At 40.1% G+C, this 20,901-nt stretch overlaps 1 protein-coding gene across 1 annotated transcript in view; it reads right to left on the reverse strand.

Moving 5' to 3' along the window:
* Window positions 1-20,901, reverse strand: part of LOC122998676 (transcription factor IIIB 90 kDa subunit-like) — a 124,774-nt gene that overhangs the window by 7,074 nt on the left and 96,799 nt on the right. The window contains exon 17 of the mRNA XM_044375642.1: window positions 8,675-8,726. Coding sequence (XP_044231577.1) covers window positions 8,675-8,726 — 52 coding nt within the window. The remainder of the gene's footprint in view (window positions 1-8,674; window positions 8,727-20,901) is intronic.

Below are 20,901 nucleotides of genomic sequence, written 5' to 3' on the forward strand. Positions count from 1 at the left end.
TGCAGATTTTTCAGCTTTTGATTAACATGAATCTACCTTTTTTTTTTTTTTTTTTTTTTTTTTTTTTTTGCAGAGGAAACCCATCATCTTCAGGATTTTGCCACAGCGACTAGAAAGAAACCGGCACTTTATCACTTTCCTTTCAGGCAGAGCTAATTATAAAAGCTGGAGGAGAAGCAGGTGGAGGGACCACAGTGTGACAGAGAGATATTTCTGTTCTCCTCAGCAACAGCCTGTTGGAGTCCCTGCTGGGGCCCCTCGTTCCTGCCTTCCTCCCGCTGCCAACTTTCCCTTCAATTTACCTTTTCATTTCCTCCTCCTTCCATCCTTCCTTCCATACGTTTTTTTTAAATTTATGTTTCTCCTTTATTCGACCCACATTCTTGCTCCGTCTCTCCCTCTTTTCTGCTCTTTTTCCTCCTGTTTTTTCCATCCTCACACTTTGATAAACACTCAATTATGCAACAAGAAAATACTGATATTAAAACCTTTATAATATTAATTATCAAACTCAATCTTTTCCTTTTCTTTTGTCCTTTTTTCCCCTCCGCTGACTTTCACCTCACTGGGCTGTGAAAGGCTCCTCGTCACAAGAGCTGGACGCCTCATTAACCGCCGGCAAACACGGAAATAAAAAAAAATAATAATTAAAGAGGAAAACATAACAGCATAAACACAGTGCTCCAGACTAATTAGGAGGTGAGAGCTGTTAAACGGCTCAGGATGAAGAGTCTGTGAGGAGGAAGATGTTTTCCTGTGTATGTGAGCGATTAGGAGCTCGTATTTATACAGAGGTAATGTCGCACTCACAGTCGTGTTTATTTACACCTTCAGTCGACTTCGTCTGAGTCTCGGTTCCTCCTAACGAGAGACTTTCTCGTTAGGAGCGAGAACGAGACCGACTCCAGGAAACAGAGGAGGTTTTTATGGGTTTAAGGACGGTGACATTTGATAGCCTGTAGTTACTCGTGCGTGGAGCTTCTAGCAGAAGGAAATGAACTGAGAGGAAAACTGCAGTCAAGACCGGAGCTGCAACAAAAAATATCAATTCATCGTTTCAGTCGGTTTGTTTCAAGCAGAAACACCAACATTTGATAATTGTTGTGCTTTTTTTGGTTTTACATTATAGTTAATTTAACATTTTTTGGATTTTGGGCTGTTTTTTCAAACGAGGAGATTGGTGACATCATCTTATGACATTTTTCACTAACAACTATTAATTGAAAAGATTATCAACTAATAATCATTAGTTTCAGCCTCGTCTGGTCTGATGCTCATATGTTTGTTTTTATGTTGCTATGACATCCAGAAAATGTTAATTACACAAAACTTTCCATCACATTTTGCTGAAGTTACTGAGACTGGACGTCATTTTTGTATGAAATGATGGTTTTGTTTGCAGATCATATGAATGATAAGCTGCACTTTCTGTTAGTGATTGATGAGGCTGCACTTCTCTGATATGATCAACATCAGTAATGACATCATACTAATCAATACAACACAAAACAAAGCAAATGTAACATCTGCCTCTTGCATGTTACATTAAATACATTAGTTGAGCTTTAAATGGTCACTATTACTAACAGCAAAATCTTTTATTATAGAATATAATTTTGTCAGTAATTTTACCTTTATTTAATAGTTGTAATGTGTACATATTTGTGTTATTTTCATTATTTTATGCTGTTATCTTATATTTAATATTTAATACTTGACTACATAGTATCCATGGTAACGATGCAGCTATAAAGCATCACCGGGGCAACCAGTCAGACCGAGCTTTTATAAATGGAAACCTGTAAATAATAATGTATAGTTGACCTGAGATAGACTTTATTACTAATTATAATTATATTGACATTCAGAGTGATTATCTATGTGAACTGATTCATCAATAATCTGTAATATAGTGAGTTTCTGATCCTGGTCAAGTTTAGACCGTCGGCCCTGTAGTTTGTTATTTAATGGTTATTAAGCTTCGTCACAGAAATCATTTATTAGTATAGTAAGTTTCCTTTGATTATGATTTTATTTATGTTAAACAGTTTTACTGAGACCGGGTTTGTATCCCCCAGATCCCGAAGTGCTTGTAAGCAATAAACAGACGTCATTGAATCGACATCAGAGCTGTCTGGGTGTCTTCGTTGGAGTCCATCATCATCATCATCACAACACTACACAGAGACTGTAGGCTGTCACTATTATCAGCCATATAAAGGAAACTTAACGGGGGCGTTATAAACTGTGAGGCTAATATAGTTACACAAACAAGAGTGTTTAATAATCACACATTAATCAACGATACCAATTAAAACAAAAGCAAAATTGGAACCTGCTTTCATTCCAATGGTGCTGAAATTCTATCTACAGTATAACTCAAGTTATATGTAAATATGTGTCAAATTTTCATGACCAGATAAATAAGTGACTGGACCTTTTAATAACTCATCTTTAGATCAGTCCATGCTATTACATGTCTGATCAGTAAAACCATCAGTAGGCTTGTCAACCATCCAAACAGTCATGATGCACTTCAGGCGAGTTCACACTGTGCACAGAGTGAATCTTAGAGGCGACGACGTGTCCACGGGAGACGAAAACGTTCCAACTTGAGCTAAAAATTCATCCCGAAACTGTATGACGAGAGGAAAACAACAAAAACAGAGGAAATAACTGAGATCAGCCGTCATGTTTGCATCAATTCCAAAACAGTTTGACTTGTTTGAATCTCCCGTCATGAGGGACAGCAGTCACTAGAGACTCCCGATGAGGAAATATGTTTATGATTCATAAGTGGTGACTGAAGTTAAATTTAGTTCAATTTGACAAGAGATGTCATTGAGTACATATTCCAAGACCTTGAAGTCTCAGATTTCTTCAACATCTTCTCACGTTGATACAAACAAGTTTTCTAAATGTGTGTGTGTGTGTGTGTGCAACCTTCTGCATCTTTGCATGTGTGTTTTAAGCCGGACAGTAAAAGCACCGAACTATAGGAGCTCGTTCAGCCTCTCTGTAAAGTTCTGGTTTATTGGGGTGAACGAGGAGGTCGCTGCGTCTCTACAGGACGAGCTGAAAAAAAAAAAAAACGCTGCACGTCATGCGGTTTACTGCTGGCCTCGCATGACAGTTTCTCTGGGAACCCGAACTTCAAATAGACTCGGCCATCAATTGCCAAGACTATCGCTTGCATAAGCAGACTATAGCAATGGCAGAGAGAGAGAGAGAGAGAGAGACTGTGTGCAGTTCAAAGCCCCTCTCCCGTGACCTCATCACCCCCTTTTTTCAGATTTCTAAGCCTCTCTGAAAATCCCCACATCTCTAACTGCGCTGTCTGTCTGCGTCCACCGGTCCGAATCTCAAAGTCTAAATGTGCTTCGAGGAGGAAGAGGAAGAGAGGGTAAAAAGGGCAAGTGGAGAACAGCTGGGCCGGTTTCAACTGGCAGAAATCAAGTTCTCACCCCCCTCTCTATCTTGTAGACTGATCATTTCCTTCCTTGGCTTGTTTGAAAAATGTACAAACTAATTGCTGGGTCACTGAAGAGGGTGAATGAAAACAGTTTTGTTTGTTAAGCAAAAAAAAAAAAAAAAAACAGAAAAGAACACAATCTGCTCCTGTCGCTGCAGTGAAATGGCAACATTACATAACATGAGCTGCGAGCGGGGAGCAGCCTCAGCCAATGGCGAGGCCCCGTTCGTATCCAGTTCCCAGGGGGAGGTGAGGGGGTTGCTAAGTAACAAGCCTTGTTGACCCGGCCCCTCGTGGCAATGTTTTCTCCCTGGTTGACAGAGCTTGAGCTCCCCGAGCTCTCCCATTCAGAGCTGCCAACAGCACATGATGGAGAGGGAGACAAAGACTGAGGAGGAGGAGGAGGAGGAGGAGGAGGAGGAGATGGAGGGATGGGGAGGAATGTGGAGGAAATATAAAAAGAGTGACGGGAAAAAAGAGAGGACAGCAGCGGAGCGGAGAATAAACGGGAAGGGATGAAGAGGGCAGGAGGAGGAGAGGAAGCAGGAAGAGATTTGGAGGAGGAGAGGGAACGACAGAATAAAGTGAAATGATGAAAGAAAAGAAAGAAAGAGAGGGGAAGATTTTAAAAAGAACGACAACAGGAGGAAGATGTGAGAGAAGGGAAACTTCTCTCTAAATCTACAAAAGTATCTTTCCTTGTAAAAATCTCATTTTCTTTTGTTAATATTCTAAAAGTTCCTCCATATGGAAACACTCCTCGTCTCTGACCATCAAATTTAATTATTTCAACTTTTTTTTTTTTTCTGAGAAGTTTGTTTTTCCATCATGTCAAGTGGCTCCAGATCTCTGCCTGCTCGCTGGTACGGACCCACTGACTCGTTCCGTTTCTGTCCTAAATCGAGTGCTGGTACTTAAAACTCAGCTCTGCTGCTTTCTCATTACTTCAGATACACATCATCCAGTTAATGTAAATGTCACAGCGGCAAAACAGACCTTCAAGATCAAACAACCTGCGAGAGGAGGCAGCTGTGAGAGGTTCAATACGTCGTCTGGTTAGTCAAAAAGCAGCTTGATAAGAGCTTCTATAAGATATCTGCACATCCTAAAATCCCCTTCATAAATGATCAAGTATATGTATATAATATGTGCACTTATTCACGATCCCCGATGCTGTAAGTACATACTATATACTACTATGTTTTATATTCCTATTAAACACTGCTCTATATACTACAATACCCATGAGCCTCAGTCACTGTTGCTGCAGAGCAGAGGCCAGTCAGAGGTGAAGTAGATTAATGTCGCTGTTGTATTTTTATCTTTCAGTGAGGTCACATGACAGACCAGCACACTGGACCTCGACCGATAGTTCACCATCTTGCATGACTTGCATTCATCACTTACATTATTTTTTGCTTCTCCATGTTTACTGTTCGTTTGAAGAGCGCTCAACACGTCGTTGATGCCTTCAAACAAGGCAAGAAAAAACAAAAAAATGTCACGTCCGACGCCCAATTTCATTCCCGACACCCCCACGTCTTTTTTTTTGCTCTGGTATTTTTATAGTCCAGTTCCAGCATAAGACAAAGCTGTTGTACTAATGATTCAATCTGGACAGTTTTATGTTTCACCAAACATTGTCTAAGTAAAATAAAAAAAAAGGGCAAGACTTTGACTTCCCACACCCCTGGACACCCAAAATAACTCCTGCCACTTAGCTGCTGTGTGAAATGATGGAGAGGAGGAACATAGAAAAAAAGAGTGGTGGAAAAAATAACTCATGAAGCAGCGGTGTGAAGGCAGGAAGGGGATGAAAGAACAGTTAGAAAATGTGTAAAATGAGATATGGGTGGGAAATAGGAGCAGAAAGCCAAATTTAAGACTATTTTAGATCCTTGTAATGCTATGTGTGAATGGATTTAGATCCAATTTAAAATCAAATTAAGAAACAAAGCTGGAAAAAGTGGCCTATTTCTAGCTGGAGACTAGCTGGTAGAAGCGGTGAATCTATAAAACAGGCAGAATGAGGACATCCGGAAATTAACTGTTCAAAGACATGAAGTCTAACGGGGTTTAAGAAAGCAGATAGGACACATCGGACCGCTAACCTTACTATGGATTCATCTAAAAAAAAAAAAAAAAACCCCGGCGACTGGCCAACAGAAGCTCATTACTGCAGGGTGGTAAAACAGACCTCTAAAACTGCTGTTTAAGACGTTTTTATGTTCAAGTTTAAGGCCTTATTTATTTTAAGACCCTGTCAGAGTTTTTAGGAGCAGTGAACGCCCTGGAGGGAGACGGGGAGAGTGAAAGAGGAGCAATAAGGGAAGGGCAAACAAAGACGTGAAGTGAGGTTCACCTCTCACACGGCTTGAGTGAGTGGAGATTTATTCATCCTCCCCCGTCCACTCTGCAGGAGATCTGAGTAATTAAGCTGTTAATGGCCGAGCAGGAGAGACTGACAGGGAAATATAATCTGTCTCCAGGTGCTGTCTCTTACAGTCACTGCCAGAAAGCTTCTGTGTTTGTATAAAGTGAGAGAGATTGTATTTTAAAAACTCTTAAAGACTTAAAGTGGACGTATCATGCACATTTACAGCTCTATATTTATATTCTACTGGAATATCTTTGCATGATTTACAGTTAAAAACTCCTTATTTATCTTCTACTGGCCCTTTATGCAGCCCCTCAGTTCAGCCTCCGTCTGAAACAGGCCGTTTAGTTCCTGTTTCTTTAAGGCCCCGCCTCCCGATGAGCTCACTACATAAACAAAAATCAGCAGCAGGATTTCACTTCTTTTTCCTCCTTTACTCGAAATGTCAACATCTCAAATACATCTGTGCATGTTCGAGCCGAAATCAGATATGAAATATGAGAGTGGACGACCATAGCGGCAAACGCTGATGTCATCACGAGGAGAAAGCAGAGGCAACTTTGCAAACGAAGTGTTCGGAGCAGGTTGAATCACTGTCTTATGACTTTCGGGAAGTGTTTTTACATATGTTCACCTCAAGTTTTGGAAGTTTGACCGTGTTTAACAGAAATCTGACATCATCATAACAGTATATAAATAACAGAAAATCACAAAAAAACATGATATGTCTCCTTTAAAAAGACAAGTCTGGAGGTTTTCTATGTATTTTATATTGTCAACAAATCCAATGAAAAGAACAAAATGAATGTATTATGTGTCTGTTGGGCATGGCTGATATATTCCTCTGTGTCATCGAGCTCCGTTGTCATCCCCCTAAAAGCCTTTAAATTAAAAACTCACCAATGAGCCACTCCGTTGCCCTGGGTGACATGTTCCTTCATTACCACGAACACACACACACACACACTAGTTTATTTTGACTCAGTCCCACACACACGTCATCCTGCTGCCAGAAATACTCATGACATTGCCAAACACTGGAAAAAGTCCCCCAACAAATGCACTATTTCCTCCTGTTTTAGGAAATGACAGAAGCTTTTAAAAAAATACAACTATATTTATGACTTTTTAGTGTCCGGTAGGAACCAGTGAGCTGGAGCAGAGAGCCACAGACACAGTAGGAAAGTATTAAGGGACACTAACACATTGTTGAATATGGTTTTTTTTTCATAAGTTTTGTTGACAGTAAGGAACACCACCCTTAACCTTGTTATGTACTCATGTACAGCATGTTTTCAAGCTAAATTTTCACTATTACAGGCAGAAATCACCATAAACTCCCATGGCATTTACTGGAGATGTGCTTTTTTTCCCCTAATTTCTCCCCATTTCATACTGTAATGTGGTGGGTGACGTATAAAACCATCTATCATCATAAGATCTACGTACATAATACGTGTAAATTGGGAATCCAATTGGGAAACTGTGAAATAACCAAACAGAAATGTCTGTTTTTGGCTGATCCAGTTAATTAAATACCTGACAAGTCAAGGATGTTAAAACCATAGACCGTATAATAAAATGGACGTAGTTACCGTGACGTCACCCGTCGCCATCTTGGCAGTGCGTGACGCTGCCTAACTCCCAGCCAATCAAAGATGGGAAAAGAGGCGGGGCCGAACGGCTGAAACAAGCCACCTAGCGGCTGGCGGACCTGTCAGTCAAAGCAGCCATGTCCTTCATTATGCAGAACTTTACGGCTTAATAAAATTTAAACGGGTGAGTTATAAAAAAATTCACCCCCCGTACAGTCGTCATGAAAGAGGAAATTAGCTTTAGAGACCAGGCTGTAAACATGTTTATTTCTGCTGTAAAGTTGGACATTTTAACATGGAGGTCTATGGAGATTGACTCGCTTTTGGAGCCTCAAGTGGTCGTTCAAGGAACTGCAGCTTTTGGCACTTCAGCATCGGCTTCATTTTTCAACCTCGGATGTTGCCGCTTGGTTAAAACACTTTGAACTTTCCAACATTACCATAAAGCCTGTTTGTTTACTGACTTGCAACAACACCCACAACGGTCTTACACAACCAGAGATATTAAAGAGATAGACACCAAATTATAAACTGAACAGCAAATCTCTCATTGTCATGGCAAAATATTGTCATTTTATGTGTATTTTATCACTTTATCATATTTTAACAGTAAGTTTTCCTGCTTTTTCTTCAGGCCTTCTGTATGTATGTTTGGTGTTCAAACTGCACTTTTTTCCCCAGTTTTTATTTGACACCATGGATCATTTGTTCACACAGACAGTAAAGAAAATATTACAGTGTTTCCACATTTTCAGATGGAACTAGTGATTGATTTGTGGCTTTGGAAATTGTAACTGTTGTCGATTGCTTGGAAAATACTTTCTACAGTAAATAACAGTCATGACAATAGACAAGGCTACTGGACTATCTGAATGAAAGTCCAAGTGAGTGTGTGTGTGTGTGTGTGTGTGTGTGTGTGTGTGTGTGTGTGTGTGAGGTGGAGGAAGAGGAAGATAACACTCAAGTATTCACTAACAGTGAGTGAATAAGTGCGAGAGTGTGTCAGAGAGGAAAAAGCGAAGGGGGAAGGCGAGGGGGGGGGGGGGGGGGAGTTTTCTGTCCAAGTGATTGACTGGGTGTGTAAGTGTGTGTGTGTGTGTGTCTGTTAAGTGCAGGATGGCGAGTGATTGTCTAAGTGAGTGAGCGGGAAGATGAAGCAGAGAGTGAGTGAGTGAGTGAGTGAGTGACGCAGATGAAGAGCAGAAGTGACACAGATGAAGAGCAGCTCACCTGCTCTACAGCCAGCTTCTTATTGGTCTGTCCGCTGATGAACGGCTGCAACCTGCAACACAGAAGAACAAACAGTCAATGAGATCCTAAACTTCATATTTAATATTCCTCATTATGTCAAGATCTCACTTGTTTATTGAGGTTTAACATATTAAGTGATAATTGTGCTACTGTGCACTTTGGTTTAGAAATGGTCACATCTGATTTTCCAGTTTATTTGTTACTGTTTAACTTATTAATTTAATTTGTCTTTTATCACAAACATTTATATTTCTGTTGTTTACATGCAGAATACTTCACTCTTAGCAGTTGACTACTTCTACAGACAATTAACACTTATAAGTTATAATCAAAATATTGATATCAAATCCCGTTTTTCACACTATTTATGGTTTGCATTTTTTCTGCATTCAATGTATTAACATCCAGTAATAACTTCTCTATACAGCAGTTTTTATTATTCTCACGCCAGTTTCAGATTACCTTAAGTTTTGGCACTCAGTAGTTTAAAGCACATGAGGGGGTTTGCACGACCATATCAAACGACATTAAATGTAATAAAAAGGAAAATATCTCATGTAGGAGAGTGTTCATGTGCAGAGAGCGAGACCTAACGTGACCCAAGTATCAAAACAAGACTAGTATCAGTAATATCGATGCTTCAAGGTAATTATTCACCCGCTGCCATTAACGGAGGACTGGAGAGTCGCCACTAACAGAAAATAATCACTAAAAGATCCAAGAGCTTGATAACCTCTGAGACTGTTAATACAGAAAGACTCCAAACACAGAAATAACAGAACAAACAAATAAGAAATTCACTTATTACTGTTTTAAATAGTGACTAGGCTATACTGTATGACCTTTAAGTCACATGACCTCAGATATGAAGACATGAAGTCTATTATTCATATAGAAGTACAATCTGAAATGAGTCTACAACAGAATTTATTGTGCAGATATTGAACTTTCTGAGGCCGGACTTAATGATATTCATTTCCAGACATTAGGAGACGATAGATTCGTTCACTCTGAGGACTGATGAGGTTCGTATTTCATCTCATTGTTCACCTCAGCAGCGAGGACGCCGTGTCTGTTCCTGCTCTGCTTCATTTTGTCATTTACAACATTTTCTTGTCTTTCATTTCCATTTCCTTGTTTTTGAGTTTGCTGCCTCGAGTCAGGCGAACATAACGAGACTTAGAAAGACTGGAAGAGGACGACAGTGAAATACAAAACCTCATCATCTTAATGAAACCACGTTCCAGCTGTCGTGTCGACAATTAAATCCTGTTATAACGAATTAAAAATATTAAAATAAATAAAAAACATGATGTTTTTATGTAATGAAAGGTCCATGCAGTCCTTGAACAGGTGATTACCTTCAAGAGCTTCTAGAGCTTGATACCAATATAGTAAAAAATCAGATAGATATACATCCGGTGATATAACACAACATACAAACATTTAGATATGAATCACTTAAATTCATTTTTTAAAGAATTATGACCAAGATATGTACTCAGCAGAAGATTGTTGAAAAAATAAACTTGTTAATGCTCAATGCATTTTTGTTTACCGATACAGACATGAAATATCTTCAATAAGTGAAATAATATTGGTCAATTTTACGTTCAACAAGGATACACTTAGGAAATTTTGGCCATTTTAGGGTGCTTGAAGAAAAAATGTGTATAAAATTGATTAAAGGTGTAAAGGAAGGCTTTTTTATTTAACCAGAGAATTGTTAATATTTCCATCTGACCGTCTTTTAAACACACTGACTCACAAAATTTGATTAAATCCCAGTGCTTTGATCTAAATGCTAACATTAGCATGCTAACACACTCACATAATGACAACATGCTGATGTTTAGCAGATAAAATGTAATCATATTCACCATCTGAGCTTAGTGTGTTAGCATGCTAACATTTGATACATGACACTAAACATAAAGTACATCTGAGGCTGATGTGAATGTCATTAGTTTTGCAGGTATTTGGTTACAAACCAAAGTAACAAATTAGAACGTTGACTTCTGGTTCTGGAGAAAAGTCAGAGATCACAGAAGTAATTAGTGTATAATTGATCCTGAAGGCAACATGGATGCCAAATTACACTGCAGTCCATCCAAGTGGTTGTCAGAGGATCATCAAAGGATTCATCTTCTAGAAACCATGAATGTTTGTACAAAACTTTGTGCCAATTCAGAAATAAAGACTTTGACCTGCTGGTGGTGCTACATTAGAAGTCAGGGAATCAACAAAAGCATTAGGATGAATCTACTGGGTACCATGGATGACTGGACCAGGTTTTAATATGAATCCAAATAAAAGGTTCTTGAGATATTCAAGTCTGGACCAAAGTGGAGGATCGACTGATGTTAGCATCCCAGCTAGCGTAGCTAAACATTAAGAAACTTTGCAGACATAAATATGGAAGATAAAAAGAAAGCATGTCCTCTCTTGTGCTCTTCACAAGGAGAACAAAAAGAAAAAAAATACAAAACTTTAATCATTTTCTGCCTGTTAAATCATTTTCATATGGTCCCCCCCCCCCCCTCCCTCCCCCGCGCCCGCCCCCGTCCTGTCTCTGGGGGGGGCGGCACGCCACACACTTGGAGAAAAGCTGGTTTACACAAGTACAAGAGAAAGGAAATAAAACACAGCTGAATATTAACACAGTAGGTCTCATTGTTGTCTCCATTACAAGATTTATGTATATTCATCACATTATTACTGTTGACACAGTGAAGGTTGAGGATTTCACTGAGATTACTACGTCTGGTCTCTGTTGGCTTCAGGCGACTGACGGGAACGACAGGAAAAAAAAAAAAAAAAAAAAAAAAAAAAATTGGTGTGAATATGAAATGAGACCAAACTGTGAGTGACAGGCCGACTGTCTGCGTGCGCAATCTCTTCCTAGACAGTCGCACAGATAATCAGCGATGAACGAACCACCAGCAGTAATTCCTAAGCAGCCGTCCCACCGTCCCACTTGCTGGAATTAGCATCGTTCCCGGAGGCTCCCCGCCCCCCTTTTCCCTGCCCACCCGGCCCGAGCGCTGAGCCCTCCCCGGGGGCTTACAGTACGTGCTCGACTCTCGCTGATAAGAGAGAGCAGCCAGTGAGCTTTTAATTAATCTGCTTTAACCAGGGGAAAGGGGGAGGAAGGAAAAGGGGGGAGAAGGGTAACAGGGAATGTGGCATCTTCACCCCCCTCCACAACACCGCCGCCCCACTCCTTTCTCAAAGCTCATTAGAAAGTCCCAGCCAGCCAGGCCGGCCGGCGATTCGCTCCCTGCTGAGGACTATTCAGGGCCCACGTACATGTGCTAGACTAGACTCGCTCCCTTGGGCCCTGACCCCGGACACCGAGGAGGGAGGGAGGGATGGAGGGCACAGGGAGGGGAAGGGTAGAGGTGTAGGCGACGGGCAGAGAAAGGAGAAAGAAGGGCGAAGAAGAAAACGAGAGCACAAAGATCAAATCAAAGGTGTGAAGTAGCAGGGGAGTAAAAGAGGGCAAAGATGAGAGGAAGGTAGGCAACAGGTAGAGAGGAGGAGGAGAACAGGGATGGATGGTGTGAGGGAGGAAGTAGGGAGAAAGTATGGAATGAGGACAGAGAGAGGGAAGAGGAGGGAATGAAGAAAGTTTGAACACAAAAAGTGCAAGAAGAAGAGAGGATAGGAATAGGAAATGAGGGAGGAATGGAAGGAAGTGGTTATGGGGGGGAAATCTGAGTATTATATTTAGACTAAGCCGTCTCATTTCTAAAAACACTTTCGTGTGAAACAAGTTTCCATCCACACGAGAGTTTCCAGGTGGTTTCTGAAGCGACCTCTGCCCGCAGTGAAACATAAACTTCTTTGCCCTCTTTTCAGTTGGCAAAACAACTAAACTGCTTTACAGCCAAACATCTGGTAAAGACCGGGACAAAACGGCCCCGAAATAATGATTTAATGTTTGTATTGTTGTCTAACAGAATTAACAAAAGTTAGCGACAACGGCTACGCTGAACGATCAGCTACGTTAACGGAAAGTAACACCGCGCAGACCCCGACCTTCACTGGGCAGCTCACGTCATCGTTTTTGCAAAAAGTTTTCCCTCGAACAAACTGAATCACCGAGTCGAGGTCGAGACAAACTCAGGACGGACGGACAGAAACAAAGAGGAAAAAGATCCATTCATAGATTTATTCAGGCCAGTGACCAACATCCAAAATCCTATCTAAGGATCATTGACCATCGTGGATCAATAATCAATAGAACACGACTAATTTACCTTCATTCATTGACAGATGAACATTTCTCATTAACAAGAAAAATCCAAACATGTAGCCATACATAACATAGCCTTACAGCTAACTTCAGTTCTCCATCACCAGCAGTCAATAGTGAGGGGGGGTGGAGGGGTCAAAGGTCAGAGTAATGTCACTGGGAGACTTGAATTATCATTACAGAGAAAAATGAGGGTTAAACGACTTGAATAAGAGGCTTTTTTTTTCATCAGCGTGACCTTTTAAAATCCTCCAATCATCTATCAGGCAGAAGCCAAACTGTGGATCCTTCCTCTTGTATTACAAATATATATATATATATATATATATATATATATATATATATTTCTACTTGTGACTCAGAGTCTCTGGAGTCTTTTCCTAATGAAAACAAGAGTGTAGATGAAGCTGCTGCTGCTGTGAGTAAAATCAAAAACACACAAATCCTCTCACTCATTACCACATTCACTTCCTGTGTGTGTGTGTGTTTTCATCCTCGGCATTAACATCATTTTCATTTTAATATAACTCCCATCTTTATAAATCGCTCTTATTTACATTATCTGTTGTGTTTGTGTGTCTTTCTGCTATTTTGTTGTTGTTGTTCGTTAGCGTGGATGTAGATGTTTCTACGAGCCTCTTGTTGTCGATAATCTCACTGGTGATTGCATGTTTATGTGCTTCTCTCCAATGTCTGTGTGCGTCTGTGTTTCATCTCTGCACAAATAAGTCAAACCTATGTAAGGGAATAATTTCATTATTCATACAATAATCCAATCAATAACATAACGAGGAGGAAGGATGAGATGCAAACGGGGGAGGCTGAATGAAATTAGTTCCACGATGAGCTCGGATGTAAATAAATGATGATAATAATCTGAGCTTCCAACTTGATTTTCCAGCTGGGGACTAGATCCTCTGAGGCGTGCACACACACACACACACACACACACACACACACGCACACACACGCACACACACACAAATCCTCCTTCAGCTCGTCACAATTAAATCAGGCATAATCACAAAAACCCACACATGCGACTGTGGTGCCCACTCATACTTTCCCAGACACGAAAAGCACACACAAAATACACACAGGGACATACACATGCGACCCTACACAAAGACAAACACACACACACACACACACACAGTCTTATTTGTGCTGTGTTGTGTCCATTCAGGCTGCAGTGCATTGTGGGCCGGTGTGCAGCTTGGCAGGAGGAGATGCAGATTCAGCCAAAAGAACTGATTGTGTTTTCTTCTCCTCTGGCCAGTCCATCCAGCACTGACCCCATTCAACACACACACGCACACACACACACACACACACACACACACTACCTGGTACTGCACATTCACAGAGGACAGGATTATATCGACAGTCATGTGTGTAACAAGACACACAGGAATACACACACACACACACACACACACTGATACAAACATACACCCACTGCTTTGCATTGAACTGCATTCTTCTATTAACCTCTACTGAACGATTCATCTTAAACCTAAAAGAGTGAAACGCAGCGACTGTGTTACATAATGTCAAATGATTTTACAGAAGAAGAAGATACAGCAGCAGCAGAGACGTGTCAGTCAGGGGAGATGAGCTGCTGCTTGTCTGTAGCCTCGATGGGCATCAACGCTAGGAAAAAGAACAGTAGCGTAGAGTATCCTGATGAGAGGAAATGTATTGTACGTCATTTTCTGTTATTTATGTCCTGTTATGATCAAAGATCCAAAACTTGAGAAATGATCCCTGCAAGTCAAAAGCCAGGGCTTCAACCTCCAACGTTTTTATCTACCTGTCATCTCTTTGCACATGCCCATAAATGGCCGTCCATTCTGTAGCTAGCTTGGTTGCTAGGGTTGTTGCTAACGTTTTCCCCCATGTGGTGTTTCCGTTGCTCAGCCTCATATTTCAGATTGGATTTCTGCTCCAACATGTATCTGAAAAGTTGAGATTTTGAGTAAAGAACGAGAAAAAAGTAGTGAAATCCCGCTACTGTAGTTTGTTTACGTAGCCGCCGCAGCTTCCTGCAGCTTCCTGAAGCTGACCAATCAGCACAGAGCTGGCTCATCAGGAGGCGGGCCTTAAAGAGACAGGAGCTAAAACAGCTTGTTTCAGACAGAGGCTGAACTGAGGGGCTGCATAAAGAGCAGTGCAGAATATGTCTCCTTTAAAGGTCGATTTATGGTTGATCAAAACTAGTCCTCACTACATGTTGACTGACAACGTCGGAGATTGAATGTGTTTATGAGAACGGCGACATTTGAAGGTGACCGTTATACAGAGGGGGGGGGGGACGGGATGATATCAGTTAAATACAGTGGAAACAAGTTGCAATCAGGATTCTTATAAAGTTAAATTCTGATTGGTAGAAACACCTGACATGTTTTTTCAGTCTTGCCCACTTTAAACCAGTGAGAAGACCACAAACAGATCTCTCATGTTAAACACCCTCTATGGTTCTAATTGCAGCAAATAACAGTGTGTTGATGTAGGAGCTCCTCATTTATTATAAAAAGCTAATTAAGAAAATCTGTTTTCAGGGATTTTAAGTTTACCTCCACACCCTAATGTCTCTTTAATGTTTCTAGAGATGGAAACACCCTCATTTCAAAAAGGGGATTTCCATCATTTTCTCTATGCTCATGAGAAGACACACAAATAAACACACAGAGGACCATATTTAATAACCAACTAACCCATGCGTGGCCGTTTGATGAGAGCTGTGACATTTCTCCAGATGGATGGGATTTCTGGGTCAGTTAGCGCCCGGCTGCACACTGCAGCACTGTGGGTTCGTCCTTCGTAGATATTTTGGGGACCGTGACTGGTCTTGTGAACAGAGATTAGCCATTCATTGAGATGGGTGGCTCTTAAAGGCTTTAGGCTTAACACACAAACACACACACACAAGATTGCACAGCTATCCTTGTTAGGACACTGTGTTGACTTCCATTTGTTGTGGACAGCCGAACCCAAACCTTAACCTAACCTCTATTCACACCTTACCTCTAACCTTAACCAGGACCTCAGAGATGATGTTTTGCCTCATTAGGACCAGACTCTGGTCCCCATGAGGACTACTGGTCCTGACAAGGTCAGTGTTTATACCAGAAAAGGTCCCAGTGAGGTAACAAAAACGCTCACACACACACAAACATACACACATGAGCTAAGCTTTTAGAGGTTATAGCTGTGGCCATCTTTGATGTTTTCAGTTACCACGGTTACATGTGTTGTTCTTGTTTTCCTGTTTTGTAGAGAAAGCACTGTTTACTTGTTTACACTCGACTGATATAGTGCATTTTCTGCAGTAACGTAACAGACTTCCCTCAATAAAAAGTTATTTCCAAACTCTGGAATCAGTCGCTCGTTATTGTTGTTGCTCACTTTGCATCGTTGCAGCTGTTTGCACTTCACGCCATTCAGCTAAAATGTAGCAAAACATTAATCCAAAACTATTTCTTTAGTGAACATCCAGAGGAAGGTTTAAATGTTTCACTGCCGTCATTAATCCTTTAAGTCAGTCCGTCCAATAGCAACAGGAAAGATGGCCGACTGATAGTAACATTAACGTCAGCTCGATAAACGTTATGTTAGCTTTGTGTTTTAATAAATGCTGCCTGCATGTCTTCCTAGTTCATCCAGCTGCTGTTTCGTTGCTGCTTCTTGTCTAATTCTCAGTGGATCGTAGATGAATTTAGTCCTTAAATATGTTAATTCTAAGAGGCGCTAATGTCAGATAACAATAAGTCAGATACTTCTTATTAACGGTGGAGCAACAGGTCAAACAGCTTAATCAAGTTCTGAAGAAGGGATATTATTGGCTGGTGGAGTCAACCAATGAAAGTAAATATAAAGTTACTTTATATTTACTTTCATTGGTTGACTGCTGACATTGATCCTGCTCTCACACCTACTGACAGCCAACAAACATGACTAATAACAGACTGACAAAAACAACTTTATCCTTTCATTACGTTCTTATAAATGACTGCATGTTGCCTCCATGTTTTCATGCTTTGCACCAACTTATTGTTTTATTTTCAGTTGGTTTGCAGATGAATTTTAGTCCATAAATCATGTAAATCATGAATCATATTTTCATCTGTCCAAGAACATTAAAATATGGCAACAACATAACGTTACTGAAAAGCAATATGCTGCGTATTAATATAACCGGGGAAGCAGCCAAATCACTGAAAAAAGAAGAGATACCTTCAGGCAGAGAAGGATATATTTTACTAATCTCAGATGAAAACTGCAGATGCAAAATAGATTAAACAGTAATTCACTTATTTTGTCCGTTCATCTGTCTTTCACATTATCCTCTCATTTTTTTTTACATTTAAATTTAATAATCAGAGTTATTTTGTAATTTTGTCATCGATTTTTCCCAAAGAGTGTTATGAAATGTCGCTGTGTGTGTGTGTGTGTGTGTGTGTGTGTGTGTGTGTGTGTGTGTGTTGTTGTTGTTGTCAGAGGCTGGTGGCATTACTGGAGGGGAGGATCACAGTGTTACACACCACTAATCACACAAATGGGGAGGATCACACGCTATTAACACACATCTACACACACAAACACACACACACACACACACATATCAGAGTCATAAAGTCTGAGAGATCAAAGAGTTAACAGGACACACACACACACACACACACACACACACACACACACACACACACACACGTCACTCCCTCCTTCTACAAAGCCAGACCTTGTGGCGTCAAAGTCACGCTCAATTTTCTAAAATAAACTCTAGAAAAATTCAATCTCAGACACACTTCAGTGCTTAAATTACAGGATTTGACATGATGCTTAAATTACAAACATCTACATTTTTTTTTTTTTTTTTTTTTTTCACTGGGTTATTTCACATGTGACCGCCACCGCTCTGTCTGAGTCAAATCGCCTTTTAACCTCAAACACAAGTGTTTTCCTCTGCTGTCGTTCAGCTCTGACAGAAATAAAGCAAAAAATCCAAAGCAAATAAAGAAACACGATGGCGTTTTGCCTCCCAGGAAAAACTAGGAGAAGTGAATTTAAAGCATGATTTCCTTTTATTAAAGAGTAAACAGTCTTGAGTGACACGGCACAAGTCGGAGTGGAGTTGAATGATGAATGTTGAACACCTGAGTCTGATCAAACTGACTCATACATCAGTTTAGTGCTTGTTTGACTGAATTCTACTATAACGTTAGCTCAGTGTGTCCCTGATTTTCCACTGACCCTGCAACCCTTTTACATATATTCTGGTTTTACATATATTCGGCTATTTTCAGAACTATTTCATGGGGTTAAATGTTCAAATTGATAGTTACCCTTTGTGTGTACATAGAGTCCTGCTCCCCTGTAGCGCTGCTGTGTCCGACAGGATCTCTTTCTTAATGCTCCTGGTCAGAAGAAGGATGCTTCTTAAGACGTATTAGATTTATATTATCTAATATCTGTTATGATCACATCTGAACTTTTGGACTTTTCCATTATTGATTGTGGTGCCCTCTTTGCATCGTATACGCATCAATAAAGCGTTGAAACAAACAAAACACGCAGCACAAGAACGTGTCCTTCAGTCGGCGCTGATGTCAACAAAACCGTCCGCCAAGACACAAACTAAAAAAACTAAAAGACTAAACTAAAAAGACAGTAACTTTGAGAGATATCTCCTGTTGAGCTGTGGTGAAAGTATCTTATCAGAAAGACTTTGGAGCTAAAAAGCCTGTTGACAGATATCTACTTGATTTAACTCATTTGGACGACTGAAGCTTCATATCAGCTTTGAAATAATTTTATTCCCAAACGAGGACTAATCATCGCAGCTCTGATTGTGATGATATATTTTTTGAAGACATATTTTGTGTTATCTGTTTTATGTTGTTTGTCTGTACTCGTTGTTGTTGCTGCCTATCTTGGTCAGGACACTCTTGAAAACTTTGGGGTTTTCCTGGGTTACAAAGAAACAAACTTCTTTTCTGGACAACCCTGTATTTTCTTGCCAGAGGAGGTTAATGAGGAGGCTGCGTCACGTAGTGCTAATGTTGACCTGAACATGGTCCTGATGCCTTGCTCAAGGACACCTGAGGATGATGGAAACATGCAGCTGAAACTGACTGAATCAACATCTCTCTAACTAGCAGCTAAATATTAAAACATTCTGGATAAACCTCTCAAGGACTAAATCCTCAGTTATGTAACATGTAATGTGCTTTATTAGCTTGTACATTTAGATGAATGACCTGCATTGACTTTTTCATACTTAAATATTGCAGGAAAGAATCTAAACTACTGCAGCAGAAGAACAAACTGCTGTATCCTGAGTAGATCGGGGGGGATTTATTGACATGTCGGTAAAGTAAATTTGACTTAATTAGTATGCTGAATTTCTTCAACTTTATCAAAAGGAAGTGAAGATTTAAAGTTGTAATCCCTCCCTGTGGAACGAGCTTCCCACCACCAGAAGGAAATCACATCATATTAGTATTCAAGCCCACACTGGAGGACTTTATCCAGCTCAGTCTGTTAGAGTTTTACCTCCACTTCCACGTTCGTCTTCTCTTTTATTTCACTTTTCCTGCAGCCAGCCGGCCGGGTTACTGCTCCTCATGCTCTCATACATGATCACACATGTGTTCAGCTCTTTGTTCTCTGTAAAGCATTTCACTCCTGCTTCTTCAAAGTGTTTTGTAAGGAGGCTTTTGTTAACATGGTGGATGTGTTAATGATTTTCTACAGAAAAAAAAAAAAAAAAAAAGCAGATGGCCTTCTTCTCTTCACTTGATCTCGGTCTAGTTGAGCCTCTTTGTGAGAAAATGTAACTCTGACTGCGGTTTGATTCGACTTTTATTGCTTTTATCTTCAGAGCAGAAACAAAGAGGTGTTTTGTTTTAGGGACGCTGACTTTTTACTGCATGTGATGATGAAGTTATGTTGGTGAATTTTGGCGCTTTGTTATTTGTCATCGCTGCACATCTTAACTGCAAATCAAAGAAGCCAAAATTTTCTAATTATTTCCCAAATTTTAGTCTTTTGTTCAAACGTTTTTATGTGAAAACCATTTTAAAAAAAAACATCAAGAGAGTCTGAAAGACTGAAAATCACATCGTCAACCATCCAATTAAGACTTCACTTTATATTTAGAGCTGCAACTAACAATTATTCTCATTATCGATTAATCTGATGATTATTTTCTCCATTAATCGATTAAATATTTGGTCTATAAGATGCCAGCTGATCACGATCACCCACAGCTAAAGATAACTTCTTCAAATTGTTTGTTTTGTCAAACCAACAATCCAAAATATTCAGTTTCTACAGAATCATAAAAGACGAAGAAGTTCAGGAAGTATTCATATCTGAGAAGCTGGAATCAGTAAATTTTTGGCATTTTGGCTTTAAAAAAATGACTTTAAAGATGAAGCAATCTTCAAATTTGTTGTCAATTAATTTTCTGATGTCTTTATTTTAATTTTTTCCCCACTTACATCCAATTTTTATAATTTTTGTCATATTTGTGAAGCATTTTTCTTGTATTTTTCTATTTTGAAAATTATTCTGACACGTTATTCCCCTTAAGGTTCAAGCTGTGATGTCAGACTGTTGCACGTTAGTTTTGTTAATAAAGTTTCCATCGAATGATCAAATGAGTAATGAAGGTCAATACGAGTCTTTATCGCCGTCATTTCACCGTCTAAAAGAAAAGCCACACATGGCACCAGAGGATAAAGTTGTTTCTTCACACATGAAAAAAGAAAAATATTTTTGGGTGATTATTACGTCATAAATTTCGGTCACAGTTGAGCTCCGGTTGACATTCTGGAGGTACAAGGTTTCTACGTGACAGCGGCGATTAATCTCAGCTCGCCGGGAGAGTCTTGGAATCACTTGTAGGAGGTCGGAGGTCAAACGGCCGTCAACAGCGTTGCCA

Source organism: Thunnus albacares, chromosome 15, assembly GCF_914725855.1.
Source record: "Thunnus albacares chromosome 15, fThuAlb1.1, whole genome shotgun sequence".
NCBI classification, from domain to species: Eukaryota; Metazoa; Chordata; class Actinopteri; order Scombriformes; family Scombridae; genus Thunnus; species Thunnus albacares.